Source organism: Ammospiza nelsoni, chromosome Z, assembly GCF_027579445.1.
Source record: "Ammospiza nelsoni isolate bAmmNel1 chromosome Z, bAmmNel1.pri, whole genome shotgun sequence".
Taxonomy (NCBI): domain Eukaryota; kingdom Metazoa; phylum Chordata; class Aves; order Passeriformes; family Passerellidae; genus Ammospiza; species Ammospiza nelsoni.
The window spans coordinates 70,545,160-70,560,780 of NC_080669.1; the positions used below are offsets into that span (position 1 = coordinate 70,545,160).

The following is a 15,621-nucleotide window of genomic DNA, read 5'->3' on the forward strand; positions in this document are numbered from 1 at the left end:
ACTTCAACATCCTTTTCTGAATAAAAGTGCCACTTTGAATAGCAGCACAACCTCAAATGCAATTAATCAGTAAGGTGTTTGATTTAATTCAGTTTCTTCCTATTCAAGTTACAAGTCTAAAAGATCAAAATTTGAAAAGAAATAACAATAAAAAGCAACCAAACAAAAAACACCCCAACATGTCAGCTGACTACATGCACTCTTGCATTTGTCATATTAAAAGACACTACTCATCTGCAGAAACTTGATGGACTTTCTCCTCTAACAGCAGTTATTCCAAGGTTTAATTTAGCACATCTTGTATGAAATTCAAAACAAAAAGACTGAGAGAAGGAAGGAATAATTTTCCTCTTATCCATTATTTTTGTAGGAATACACTCCTCCCAGATCCATATATCAGCAGGACTACACAAGAGAACTCTGTGTCACTTCACACATTTTCAAATGACTCTCTATATTTGAAAAGAAAAACATAAAACTCTGTAATTGCCATTCATTTAAGCAGCCTATGTTTAGAATCTATTACTCAAACCATTTTTAATAAACACATTCTTACTTCTAGATTAGAAGTTCTAGTCCATTTGATTCAGTCTAACTGAAAATTTTCAAACTCTTATTTTTAAATAAATTTAAAAATTTAACTCTTCTTTTTCTGCCTGTCAACCCACAATCACAGCAGAAATTAAGAAAGTGAACGTTTCGTACCAACCTTGTAAAATATGCAAGGGCCTGCTCTATGTAATCCACAGCCTTCCTATCGAAATAGTTATCAAGGGCTGATCTTGCCAGCATGAGATAACACTCACCAAGTCCTGAAAGTAAGAGAAAATATTCTCTGTGAAAATAAATGCTTTTATGATATGATTAAAAGTGCAGTGGGGAAGGAGCCTGGAAGCCAGGTCAGCATTTCTGCCTTGTGCAAAAGTCTATACCCTGCATACACTGTAACAAAATCAAAACACCTACAATGCTCCCAACAAAGACTGCTTTTCATCTATCTTGTGAAGTGTGAACTGTAGGATCATTTGGCTATTAAAATAAACCCAATTCATTAGTTAAAAAATAGCATTTAAACTTTGCATTTATCTTCAAATATTAAGTAAATCTGAGAAATCTGCATTGTTACACCTTTGACAAATACACCAATTTGCAGTTTACATGCGTGAAAAAATCAATCCTGAGAAACAAAAGGAATAAAGAAGGACAGGGTAGGCAAAAAGGAAAGTCTTCAATGAAGAAAACCTGAAGCCAGCATTATTTAATTCTATTTATATATGAATTTACTTCATATGGTGTATTGAATCTGGCTGAGATGGAGTTAACTTGTCCCGTAGGAACCCTTATAGTGCTGTGCTATGTACTGGTAACTGGAAAGGTGCTGATAAGGAACCAGTGTTTTGGCTGCTGAACAGTGTTTGGAACAGCATCCAGGCAGTCTATACAAAATTCGCTCCTTCAGCATTAGGATTAGTCAGAATCCTGAGAGGAGACATAGCCAGGACAGCTGACCTAAACTGATCAGAGGGATATTCCATACCACATCCTTATCTGTTCAGCATAAAAGCTGAGATAAATGTGGAAGAGATTGCGGGGGGGGGGCACTTGTTATCACATTTGTTTTCTGAAGCAATGACTAGGCAGACTGAAGTCCTACTTCACGAGAAGTAGCTGGACATCACCTGTTCATAGGAAGTTGATAATAAATTTTGTTTTCATTTGCTTCTTCATGGGGCCTCTGCATTTGCTTTATTAAACCACATTTATCTCGACCTATGAATTTCTTCAATCTTATTTTGTCTTTTGTTCACATCCTGCTGACAAGGTGAGTGACAGAGTAGCTTGGTGGGCAGTTGATGCCTAGACAGGGTCAAACCACCACAACTGGAAATAATTCCCACTATGAAAAAGGAACTGCATCATAGGTTAAAATTTCTAACATTTTGGAAATAGTAACTGCTTGGTTTACACATTTGCTGGCACTAGCAGTGATTCTGTCCAGCTGTAAATCATCGGATATGAGTACCATTCATTCTCAGATTATTTTTAGAGTTCTGAAGCTACCCTCCTCATGCTATTGTAATCCTCCACCTATACCAAAATAGAGTTTTGCAAGAGTCTTTATCTTGGCTCCCCAGAAGACCAAGATCATAAGCTTATCAGATGTCAAGATCAAAAAACAAAATTGATTTTATTCCCTAAAATTACATGAAAGATACGCTACAACAGAGGCAGAATAAGTATTCAGTAGCACAAAATCAAAACACATTGAAAAGATGCAGTGAAGTAACACCAGTGAAGTTATTGACTCAGCTACCAGATACCATACTTCCAACAGCTCAACTCAGAAACTGTTCGAATGGATCAGAACAGTTGAAAATAAACACTGATGGGACAGTCAAAGAACTTCAGAGAGTTTTAAGAAGGTCCACAAAATTTACAAAATTGGTCCAAACATCATAAGAAGTCTCAAAGAAAGTGAAGGCTGTTTGGAGACTTAAAAGGATTTACAGCTAACAGACCAGAGATTACAATGTGAGCCTTTATGAAAGAAGACTCAGGAGGTGTAAGAAAACAGTATAAAGGCAACTATGAGGAGGAATCTTGATACCATGTACTTAAGTACTCAAAGCATTTTAGTACTAGTAACACTGTCAACTGTTACCTACAGACACTGAAAAAACCATATGCATATGCACATACAGCACCTTTGCAAACTGCTGCTACAGTCAGCTCTTCCCTTCTTGCCCAACAACTAGTAAAACTGCCTAAATGCAATACACTCCAACTCCATTACGGAGCTTTTACCACGTCACTTTGGTCTTGAAAAAACCTAGAGGAGTTATAGAGGAGGAGGTAGATAATCAACCACACTGTAACTTTTTCAGATTAAAAGCCCACTGTTGTAATAATAACTCTACATTTCTGAATTAACTCTTCCAAGAATCAGTTTAGATTCATCCAGAAACCAGAAGGCCTTACATACAATGAAAAAAATAATTACAAATTCAAACTAGCCATCAAGCAGCACCTGCTTCAGATTGGTATATGAGGTGAGAATGATTGAAAACTAAGTGGCAGGGAGAATGCAAACAGAGCAATTATTCATTTTTAATCAAAATTTTATACACTACCTGCATTATATAACTTCAGAATCACAGTTCCATAATGAAGAAGTTTCAATTGCTCCATTTCTCTCTACTCCTACCTATATACTGAAGGTCTCTACCCCTGCCACCTGTAATGCTTGGGAGATCTCTTGGGATTCACTGCTCTTTTTCACCACTTGAAAAAGTTCAGAAGGGTCTGAATCACTAGACTAACACAAGAAGTGAGGAATGCTTGGTCAGGAGCAGAAGGAAATCAGCCCACCTCTTTGAAATGGCAATCTGATTTCATTGCCTGTTGAGCCAGTATTTTACAGCTTAAGTAAAACTGCAGCCCTGTTAGTGGGCTTCCTCTGTGTCTCTTCAGTTCTCCTACTCCTTTGGCCTGGTAGCCACATAGAATTAACTACCTTTCATACTTACTTGAAAGAGAAATAATTACTCACATTCATCATAATTTAAGAGTTTTTCAGGAATTTGTAATACTACAAATCAACTTTCATGCGAGGAACCTCATGGCCCTACATACAACTGTATCCTTCCATACAAGAAAACCTCAACACACCACAAGAAAACCTCAATACATCAAAAACTCCTCCAAAAGACTGAAACACTACAGTGTGTAAAGGGAGGAAAAGTGAACACTTTCAAATTCAGGCATAATACCTTTCAGTGCAGGCACATAGTTTTCTGTCTTCTTTAATATTTGTTGATAGGTAGCTATAGCATTTTCGTATTTGCCTAGAATCTGCTCAAGTGCTGCAGCTCTGTAAATGCTGTACACAAGCCCTGGGTTCAGCTCACTTGCTTTCCTGAAGGATTTCAGAGCTGTTGAGTAGCTACCTCTGTTGAAGTAAGCCTCCCCTAGAGACTCCCAGCAGTTGGAATCCTTTGGATCAGCCCTGAGAGCTGCCTGCAAACTGAAGATATCAAGACATACATTTATTTAAATGAAATGTGATACAATTCAACATAATTATTTACTTTCATTGTATATGCTCAGGACACTAATTTTGCATTATATACTCTTCAGGACACAAATTCACAATTACATGGAACTTTTAAACAAAGCATAGTAGGTTTTTCATCTTCAGAGGAAATTTTAGGAATTGTATCTCGCCCTGGCTATTCAGTGCTATAGCAGCTTGTCTGTGCCTGTCACAAAGCTTGTTAGTACAAAACACTGCTGTGTTAACAGGACTACATTCTGTGAATTCTAGAACTGAAGAGAGACTCACTCAGACCCATTTCCCTTTGTTAAGTACAAGGTATAATTACCTAACTTAATTTGAAAACTTGCTATGAGCAAAGACTATTTTATTGGGATTGGTAGAAAAGGACTTAAACCAACCACCAGTTGTCTTACTCAGCCACTGCTTGTGACGGCTGACCAGTTCTCAAGTAGTAAAGTCCACGATGAAGCCAGGCCCATTTTGCTGTACCAGGTCTTGCTTTTTCAGTTACCTCATTCAGGATTGACAAAGCAGTGTCCTAACAAAGCAATAAATGCCAAATTAGTAAACAAAAACCATTTAAAAATATTCTTATAACTTTCTAAAGCAGCAAGGTGAAGGATGGAAAAAAGAAGTTACACAAGCTAAATAAAGAAAATCCCCAACTTTCTCCTTATGCCCCCTACTGAAAAAAATGCTTCATCTATATCACACCCGATGACCCTAATGTAATACTTGGTTCTCCCAACCTTCTCCCAAGACAAATTTAATTTGGAATTGGAACATAAAATTGAAGCAAGCCCAACTATAAAAGCTGCTAAGCAATGACAGAACATTTGTTTTCTGATCTTAAATATAGAGGAAACCTGAAGTGATTCTTTAAAAAGGAGGATTAATAGAAGAACAACAAAGCAGCAGTAATCTGACATTCTGAATGTACAATACCATGTCTCCAAGTTCCACACTTAAATTGACAGCTGCTGTTCCAGATTCTTCATTCGTCTCATCCAGTTCAAAAGCCTTTTTATAGCAACCACGAGCTCTGCTTTTGTCTCCAGCAATGTCTCTGTAGTAGTTACCTAGATAACAAAAGGCACTTCCCAAGTAGCTGTCCAATTTTGCAGCCTATAAGGAAATACCAACACACTATCAGACAGCATTCTAAAGGATTATACGCATAGACAGGTTCAGTGACAGCTACTTGTTCAGCCTCTGCTTATCATATTTTTAAGCCCCTTCTGTGATATATTTGAGCTGCCAAACTTTATTATAAAATTGCACAGATTACCTGAGCTTTAAATATCTGGAAAATCTGCTACAAATCCCATGACACAAAACATTTTGTACTCAAAGTACTAAAATAGTTGTGCTAGGAGAAAGTAAATCTTTATTTCATCTTCTACTCTGTTTCAATCATTATGTTCATACTCTTACCATATAACACCATAATTAACTCCAGCCATGTATAAAGTTTCAGTTCCTTCTTAGATGCATTTGGCAGATTTGCTTATAGTTAAGAAATTGACAGCCTTCAAGCAGCAGAAAACAGCTTTGTCAATAATAATAAAGATTGCATATAATGGTTTAGAACCAAAAGAACTGTTCAACTACATTTGCCACTATACTCAGCTGTGTATTAAAGTGCAAGCAGCAGGTAATGATTTGAGTTATCAATACCTATAATGAAGTTACATGATGAGTTCACAGTGCCTAAAGTTCTATTTTGTACAATTTCAAGTTACTAACACAGATGTCAAACTAAAGCTTTTGGATTCATGTTATTATCTATGTTCAGCGAAAAAGCCACAATTACTAAAATCCCAAAGATCAGGAAAAGCATATAAATTATGGGGCTTTACCAACTTACATCCTGGGACAGACAATGAAACCCTAACACCATTATCAACTTTTTTTCCTTCATGTTTTTTGAATTTGAATTCCGCCCTCCCCCATTCAAAAGGTCTTCAAAGACATTTGCTGCTTGCGTAGAGGCCTCCACTTTCCCGAAGGAGAAAAGGTTGAGGGAATCACCACTAAGTTTTGCCAATTCAAAAGCCTAAAGAATTAGTTGAAAAGAGGAAAACAGAAGTGGAGAGATTCAAGGTAACTGCACAGCTCCCTGCAATGCCTTTTTGCACAGCAGAACCTAGTTTGCAGGCTCTGGAGGCTCATACATTGTACAAAGGAGAATATTCAAGTCTCATTCCTGTCAGTATGTTTTTCATATTTGGCTTCTGATGTAGGAAAACACTAATTCTACATCAACAGTCAAAGGAGTCTTTACCTTCAAGAACTGAGTGAGTGCTTTTCCTTTGTCTTTTCTTGTCTCATCACTCATGAACCAGTATGTGAGCCCCAGGTACTGATGATACTCTGCAATTCCAGCCTTTCTTTCAATAGCATGTAGAAAACTAAATAAAATGAAAACAGGTCAGGTCAGACAAATTCCCAAAAGCTGCAAAACACTACATTTTACTATCCCATAACACTTCCCTGTTACAGGAAAGAAAACAAAAGTCTACCTTTTTTCTGCCTGCTCATAGTTCTTTTGGGAATAATGGATGAAACCCTCTAGAGCATGGGCCTCAGCCAGATCAGGGTGGGACAAGAGAAGCTCTTGTGAAACCTGCAAAAGGATGTCATTTTTCTCTAGTTACTTCCTCTATGAAACCAAGAGCTGTACTTAGCTCACAGGAATGACAAAAATCACTAACCTTTGAAGCCTGATCCATTAAACCTTTGTTCAGATAAGCCTGACCCCTGAGAGCTGAAATCACTGGATCACTGGCTCCATCTACAATCTAGAACACCAAATAATAAACACAATTAATTTATTATCTCCCCACATTAAGAAGTTAAAGTTGTTAAAAGCAGACAGACTGCCTGAAGAAAGCATTTAGAAGTTTTCTCTATTATCCCTGAGAAAATTTAGGACAATTCTGATGAAGAGCAAGTAGAAGATTGTAAGAACAAAGGTGCAGAAATATGAAGAACAACAAAGAATGAAACTGTGTGACAAAAACAGGGGGGAAGCAACTTCTGCCAAAGCTTAACCATTCAATCTTAAAGTAATGTGTTTTTCTTCATGACTAATCACAAGGGAATGATGGACATGGGAGATTATAACATGAATTAAAATTAAGATGGGTAACAGCACAGAACTAGCAAGAACTAGGGAGATTATAACATGAATTCAAATTAAGATGGGTAACAGCACAGAACCAGCAACAGTGAGCAAGACCAGGCAAAGTCAAAAGTGACAGCTTCCAAAATTAAAACTGCAAATGAAAAAGAGCTGCAGCAAAGCCTGGAAAAACAGGAATGGAAGACATGTCTGAATTACATGACAGCTGGTAGGAATGGTCTAAACCACCAAGTTGAAAGGAGGCCAGGGTAGAAATACTTACCTTAAGTACAGAAAGATAAGGGCACCTTGTAATATTAAAAAAAACCCCAAACATTTTAGTCAATAAAAATACCTGCTCAAGTGCTTTAATGGCTTCTTCTGCAGCATCAGCATCAGCTATTTTAATCAAAGTCTCTGCTTTCAACTGAAAGACAAGGTTCTTCCACTGAAGATTAGGACCCTCAGGAGTTCCAAGAGCCTCAAGAGCTGTTGACAAGAAGAACCTTTCATCAAGTTAAATGAGAAAAGAAGAAGTACACAGAGCAGCATTCTTCCAAATATTTCTAAAACCTTGTTAACTATATTTTTTCTGCCTAATAGAACACCATTCAGACTGCTCTCCCCCATAAATAACAAATTGCCCTGTAAAATTTCTATCCATTCAAGTTTAACAATTTAGTCAATTCTAGGAGGTCATCTCAGATGTATGTATACTGATTGCTTTTTAGCTGCTGACTTTAAAAATTAAGTGCTATAATTTTGCTCATTAGAGTTCTAAGGAAAAAACGACCTTTCAACAGACAAATCGTTCCGCATTTCAGTGTTCAAATGAAAGAATACTACTGAAAACAGGGATTTACCTTGATGCCTGTAAAAGTTACAAAGTAACCCTCACAGAGTTCCAATTACTTTTTGAATACACAGTATCATCTCACCTCAGAGATGGAAGGCATCTCTGTTGAGCACCACCATTCTTTAAAGGCAAGAACTTCCTGAGTAACTCAATTAATTGTATTTATTTTCATGTACAATGAGCTGTTGTCTCATTTGATACAGTCACTAAGACAGGACAAGTAAAAAGCAACGTTTTTTCAAAATTATCTCTGACTTTCTACACGTTTTGGACTCAAGTGAAATTTCTGCATCAACAGCACTTTTCAGCAAGGAACTTAACTTTTTGCATTGAAAAACAAAACTTGTTTTGTTTGCTCTGAGCTTGACATTTTAGCTGCATTTGGCACTAGCCAGACCTCACATATGAAAACAAAACACTCAATCTTTATTTATATTCCACATCATTTGTATCTTCACAGAGTTCAAAATGATCTCTTCTCCAGGCTAGAAAGACTTGACAGATTATTTACTTGTTCTCATATGTTGCGGTTTTTAGCCCATGTGACCAACCTCACTTCTAGTCTATTAACTTCTACTCTTATTTTCTTTTTGAAATGGAGTAGATAGTTACCAAAACTACACAGGGATTTTATTAAGCTGCTGAAGTTCTTAAAGCTACTGTGTGTTGATGGTACGTTTCACTAACGATTCCCTTCTCTGAACTTGCTAATATTTGACTTGCCTGTAAAGCACACCAGGGGAAAGAAACAGTCCTACTTTTTCATACCGAATGAGGACCTTCTGCACTTTTCTTCAGTGAGAGTGTCAGGTAGCTTTGTGAGAACACTTCTTCCCACAACTCTATTATTCTGCATTTAAAATAATGAATAAAATTCTATAGTCTTGACACTCAGTTATGCACTCTGGTAAACATCTAAAAGTTTTGCAGTCTACTTTACATAGCAGCAAACTATAACCCTATTACTCAGCATTCATAAACAGCACAGGTATCAGGGAAAATGTCAAGGGATACCTCCTTCCAGCTTGAAAACAGACATAATTACTATACTGTGCTCTACCTTTTAACTTACAAGAAAAAACCCAAAGTTACAGCTTTGCTTCTTAAACCAAGGCTACTAACAGTCAAGTAAGGGATCTTACCAATTACCACCTGGAAACCTCCTTTATTTATGAGCTCATAAGCTCCCTGAAGGAGTTCTAAATTAGCAACTCTCAAAAGACCATGCTGTCTACCCCAAAACATTTTTCTACATAAATTCTTTAACTCTACTGTTTCAGTTTACACTATTTCAACCACTAAATATACCAGACCTGTCAGTGTTTTCCCTCAACTTTCCTTTTTAAAATTCAGAGCCATGCCACCTACTTTCAAGTATTTGGGTGCCAAGACAGTTTCAGTAATCAATTATGGAACCCCTTAAAACTTCAGTATTTTCATCTCAGTCAATTCCTAAGTTGGTATCTCATAGTTCCTTTATGCTATGTTTCCTTGTCTTGTTTTAGACATGCCCTTGTTAACACTGTAATCATAGACAAGTTGTTAGATCAATCTGCTGAAAAGAAGTCACGGTACAAAGTCACCCCGAGATCTTCCACACTGAACACAGATGGGAAAAGAACTTCCTTATTTTCATTCTTTCACCAATAAATTTCTTTTCGAACCTATTTTGTTCAGCTTTCATTTTTCCTCCACTCAAGTTCATAAGTCTTTTGAATTCCCCTCACCAGTAACTACTTTTGCTTGATTTCCCATAACTATTTGGCCAGGTCTGTTTGGCTTCTTTTACTTCTTCCAGTCTTTCTTAAAAACTTTTCACTGCATTTCTCCCTGCCACAAAAGAAGTCCACTTCAGCTGCCCCTTCATTTATAAGCACCAGAGAGTGGCCCTGTTCAGTTGAGATATGCATCCTAGATGGCAATAATTGCCCTCGCTGCCAGCTAGCAAAGATGAAGTTTTATACTCAGTGAGTTTCTTCAGATGCAGCTATACTACACATCCTTTCTGCGTTTTACCTTAATTTGATTAAAAATTTGTTTTTCACATTAAAACATGATTATCTGCCAGGCTAAATATTTGTGACACCTACCTTGTGATTTCAGGCTATCTGTCATTTGCCAGCATTGGTCAACCACCAGCAGAAGCAGCACAGCAGAAAACGTAAACCTTCCAAATATTAACCATCAGACAGCTTTCTGGATCCACTTAGCCAAGTATTTTCTCTGTTCCTGAGACTAAGCACCATAAGGTGCTTTTCAGCTCTCATAAACCAAGAGAGACAGCACAAGCTTGAGACTGCAAGAAGCAAGGGACTGTGACTACTGCTAACTCAGACCTACCATACCAAGGCCATGTTGGCTGGACTACATAAAGCAGTGCAGCACTGGAACTGCTCTTTAAAGTAGCAGGCAGTTACCTTGATTGCAGGACAGGACAGCATTCCTGTGTTCATGGATCTTCATCTGTGCCTCTGCTAGATAATACCATGCAGCTGGACACTGCTTAGTCTTCTGCAAACCTAGTAAGAGTTTAAAAAAGACACTTTTAAAAATTGCTTAGAGTTGCAAAAACACATAGCAAGTAGATACATATTATTTCCATATAATGCCATCAAAAACATATTATCAATCAGATAGTTAAGACTTGCCGTAATCTTTTCTGAGTCTTTTTTTAGACTGTTTTGGACACAGAAGCCTCCATGCAACAAGGCAAAAAGCAGAAAGCATGTAAGTTAGGCTCAATTTTGCATATAACATTATATATACTGAAACTTTCTGATGAATCTGCCTTAATTAAGACTTGCTAATAAAACTGAATTTCTGTCTTCTGATGTATAATTACCAAGTAATGCCTGGAAGCCTCAACACCTAAGATACAAACACATAGCTCATTGGAAGAGACATGATTTTCAAACTTTCTACATTTACGCATTATACCAAGAGCCTTCTCTTTGCATTCCCTCTGCTGTAAGCAAAGTCTATGTGTAAAAGTAAAAACAGAAAAACAACTTAATATTAATTAAAATAGAATACTATCTTTTTCAAAACATGGTCATTTAAGCCAAAATAATTTGTTTTCCAAGGAATACCTTTTCCTCTTCATGTGCTCTTAGGCACATGAAACTTTTATTTCATATTTTAGGCAAGATGTTGTTTCACTGTAGAATATTCCAAAATTAAATTTCAGAAACAATCTTATTCTAAATCTAGAAGAATGGATGCAGGAGGACATCACAGCATAGTCTAACTGACTCATGAATGCATACATCCCAATTATTTACCCAGTTTCCACTGTTAGCTGCCACAGCAGCTAGTGAGGGTGGGCAGTCTCATTTTCCCACTAGTATACTTAATGAGTATTTTAGAAAGAGTTTTGCCATTTCAATACAAGCAAGTCAATTTACAGATGAGTAAGCCAAGTCTTCAGCAAATATAGTTACTGTAGAACAACAAAACAGAAAAAAACTCTTACAATATTTCTCTCTAAATACTCAGCGTGAGTCTTTACCCAACTGAAAATGAAGTAACTTCAGAGAAAAGTCATCTTTGCTCAAGCAGAGAAATGCAGTGACTCTACTAGAGAGGTTGCATTACATTTTACTTCATAAATTTCACATTCCTTCATTTACTGCTATTGTTCCAGTTAGTGTTTCATATAATTATTTTCCCAATAACAGTAGGATTAAAAACGGTTTACCTTCAAACACTACAGAGCTTACTATAACACAAATGAAAGGCTTTAGAGATGCTACACTTAAAGCTATATTTCAAACAAATCAGATGAAGTGTTCAGCATTCTTTTAAAATCTAGCTGGTCTTAGAATTTTCAAACTAATACGCAAGTATAAGATTCCCTAAATTTTGAACATAATCTAGTGTTCAAGTTACAGACTACTCACATCTCATACTACACATTTACCTTCAGTAAGACTCTTAACAGCCTCCTTGTATTTATTTTCTTTGAGGCATTTTATACCAAAACCAATGATGCCTGGACCACTGCTTGCATCCATCTCCAAAAGTTTAGAGAAACAGGTCAGGGCCTTTTCCGGCAAAGTACCTGGTTTCAGAAAAAGACACGTTTTGTAGGGTTTTAGATTAAAAGAATAACTGCAACAGCTTACCTTATTCATATAAATGATCATTATCCTTTTGAGTTCAAAGTGATTTTCCAAAGGCTCTACACACTTACTATCCCCTATCCCATAAAAGAACCAAAACCCAAGAAGTAACCTAAATACTCAGTACTGTGTCCACAAAATAAACTGACAGTCTGAAACCTGAATAATCACTTTTGCTAAATTACTCCAGGTATACTCCCTTTATTAATAAATAATTAATATAATAATATAAAATATTGTTAAATAATAATATGCTTTTCATGTAAGTTCAGCTGAAAGTGTACATGCCAGAATCTGTCACAAATAAATCAATAAAATTTCCTTCCAGAAGAGACATTGTGTACCTGCTAATTTGCTGTGATAAGCTTTTTGAAATTACCTTGCTGTGAAACCATATCATTTAATGTTTTAGCTTAATTTTAACTGACGCCACTAACTTTTGATGCCTGCATTTAGCTGCAATTGTAGACTTGGCAATACTGACAGGAACTTTGTGACTTGTTGCAACAACCTTCAAGCTATTATTTTCTTTAAGGAATTATTGATTTATGTGGCATAACAGTTGATTTCATCTGCATTTGCTAAAGGTGACTTTACAATGCACCTAAATTAACAACCCTGTGAGAAGTGCAGGACATGAAGGATTAAAACACATGACTCAGACCTAAAGAAACAGCCTTTCTAAAACACAAGCAGCATCCTTCCCCTACAAGAAGCTTGTAGGACGATGAGATATTGCCAGAGTGCTAGTATACAAGAACTGCACTAACCTTTTCTTTTGAAAATTAGTTTCTGCCCATTTCTCCAAAATGTAAAGCATTTTCAAATATTTTACAAATTGTGAGTCTGGGCCTCATTTGTCTTCATGCTTCCAAAACAAAGTGAAAAATTCTCACTTGCTGTATTTTGCTATCATATTCCATTTTTTCAAAACAGGAAAACCCCTTTTTCTACCTAAGATGAAAGTTATTTCTAGAGGGGTTTTTTTTCTGACTTGGTCTCCTTGCTTTAAAAAGAAACAAAATAACTTCTGATGACTTAAATAACAAAACAAAAAGCCAAATTCTAATAATTACCTTTGAAAATTATGAGAAAGTGTCCAATGCTATTGCAATGTTGTTTAGTAAATGACTAAAAAATAGTAATGCATAGTTTCAGATCCCTGCACTTCTGAACACACCAGGTTTTGTCTTTTTCCTCTCAAAGAGTCTCCTTTTCTACTCAGAATATATATCTAAACAGATCTGTTATTCCCTACTCACAAGGCACACTCTCTAACATAGTTGCACAAATGCTTATCTGGGGGTTATTTGTTTGTGGGGTTTTTTTGTTTGTTTGTTTTTGTTTTGTTTTGGTTTTTTTGGGTTTTTGTGGGTTTTTTTTGTGATGGAAGAGAATCTGTGTCAAGAATAACCTCAGCATAGCTCATCGTGAACCTCAGAGCACTGGCTAACACTCTTTCACTTTTTCTTAAAAGGTCAAGAAGCTACTATTCATTTATCCAGAGAGGCTGCTTTCAAGTGAGGCATTTTTCTTTGAAACTTCAAAGAGCTGGACTTCCCTTACAGCAGGTTTTTGTCACTTACAGTCACTACTCAGTTACAGGGCAAGGAAATGACAAGTCATAGGACCAAACACTTTATTTTCAGAAACATAACACAGAAGTAAAGAAAGTACTTGTACAGTCCTTGTGAAAGGTAAAAACTTGCAAACAGTTTGTCAACTAAATCAACTATTTAAAAAATTTCAGCCCTCAAAATGCCTAAATCCATCCTACTCACCCGACTGAACAAAGTGCAAGCAAAGTACTTCCAAAGGGTAAGTCATAGAAGGGTACAAAGCCATCATGTCATCACAAGCCTTTTCCAACCTAGTGACTTCATGAGGAAACTAGAAAGGAAAAAAGAGTAAACAGTTATTTATGTGAGTTCTCAGATGTGAAATAACTGATCTATTTTCTTACTAGAAAGATGCTTTGACATAACCTTACTTTAGACAAGCACTGTATGAAGTCTTTGTAAAGATTTTGGTGGTCTTCACCAGGAACAGTGTCAGCAGAATGCAGTGCATGTTCAAATGCAGTCAAAAGCTGAAATAACAAAAAATCAGGAGTGCAAAACAAATATTCTAGGGAAATGTTATCTTCATAGAATAGAATATTTCAGTTGGAAGGAACATACAACAATCATCTAGTCCACATGCCTCAGCACTTTAGATCTGACCAAAAGCTAAAACATGTTATTAAGGGCAATGACCAAGTGCCTCTTGAATGCTGATAGATTTGGGACATAACTGAATTTCTAGGAAGGCTGCTTCAATGCTTGACCAGCCTTTTGGTAAAGAAATGATGCCACATGTCAAGTCTGGTGAACCCATCCCACACATTCCATCACTAGATGCCAGAAAGAATAGCTCAGCACCTCCTTCTCCAATTCCTCTGCTCAGGAAACTGCAGACAATAGAGGCACCCCTCAGTCTCCTCCAAACTTGGAAAACCTAAAGTTATCTGCTCCTTAGAGGAGATAACATGCTTTCCAGCCCTTCCATATTAAAGTGGGTACTTATATGTTATTACCTAGATCCTACTTTAAAAGTTTACACTAGTGCTATGAACAGAGAAAGACATGAAGCAAGTTTCTTATCATGAAGCAGCACTCAGCATCTAAAGCATCTAAATTGTCTAGTACAAGATGAAGCAATAATATGATGCCACAAAACATAAGATGGTACAAGGAAGGTAAAATTTTTAAGAACATAGATTGTTCTTCAAACCTAATCCCAATTCAAAGAAGGAAATTAGGTTACTATCCTGTAAGGTTAGCTGTCAGCCTCTCGCCCCACTCTGGTCTAGAAATCTAGAAGTCTAGTCTAATCTTTTTTTCTTGACGCTTTGGGGAACACAGGCACCAGAATGCAGGCTTACAGACAACCATGCTAAACAAAGTTGTACACAGCTTGTCACTACAGAAATACTGAAGTGTGTTGCTTTCAGGTCCGCAGGCTTCCAGATTCAAGTGCTTTACTTGAAACTGCAATAAGCTGTGGATTTGCATGTGAAACTTATTCCTGAGGTTTATGCTATTTAAAAAATATTTTGAAGTTATTTTTCCTTTCCAAAAAAGCAGTGTTGCCTGCAGTTCCTCTTTTCTACACTAGCTTGAAGTCAAAGCCTTTGCTTTTTTAAAAGTAGAGATACAGATTCAATTTTCTGCTATATGAAATAACTTCAATTTGTATTTTCTCCTTTCTGAAACACTGCTATCAGGTGATACATTTCCACCTTTCATGCTGAAGGAAGTTCATCTTCCAAGAACAGATAAATCAGATAAAATTAACTTTGTCCACAGAGGACTCATGATCATTCTGTTTGGTTTCAATCAGCTTTGTCACTTTCCTAAGAAGTTAAAGCTTAATACCTAGAGGAGAAAAGAAAATTTCATCCAAAATATTTCTGTCTAGGAAA

The 15,621-nt window shown here is 36.6% G+C and overlaps 1 protein-coding gene across 2 annotated transcripts in view; it reads right to left on the reverse strand.

Annotated features, from left to right (window-relative positions):
- SKIC3 (SKI3 subunit of superkiller complex) overlaps nucleotides 1–15,621 on the reverse strand; it is a 50,757-nt gene that overhangs the window by 28,949 nt on the left and 6,187 nt on the right. For both annotated transcript variants that reach the window (XM_059492446.1, XM_059492447.1), the window contains 12 exons: nucleotides 14,149–14,247; nucleotides 13,940–14,048; nucleotides 11,957–12,097; nucleotides 10,455–10,556; nucleotides 7,537–7,670; nucleotides 6,772–6,858; nucleotides 6,580–6,683; nucleotides 6,342–6,468; nucleotides 5,003–5,182; nucleotides 4,471–4,595; nucleotides 3,771–4,024; nucleotides 710–812 (listed from right to left, as the gene is read on the reverse strand). In XM_059492446.1, the coding sequence (XP_059348429.1) occupies nucleotides 710–812; nucleotides 3,771–4,024; nucleotides 4,471–4,595; nucleotides 5,003–5,182; nucleotides 6,342–6,468; nucleotides 6,580–6,683; nucleotides 6,772–6,858; nucleotides 7,537–7,670; nucleotides 10,455–10,556; nucleotides 11,957–12,097; nucleotides 13,940–14,048; nucleotides 14,149–14,247 (1,565 nt within the window). The remainder of the gene's footprint in view (nucleotides 1–709; nucleotides 813–3,770; nucleotides 4,025–4,470; nucleotides 4,596–5,002; nucleotides 5,183–6,341; nucleotides 6,469–6,579; nucleotides 6,684–6,771; nucleotides 6,859–7,536; nucleotides 7,671–10,454; nucleotides 10,557–11,956; nucleotides 12,098–13,939; nucleotides 14,049–14,148; nucleotides 14,248–15,621) is intronic.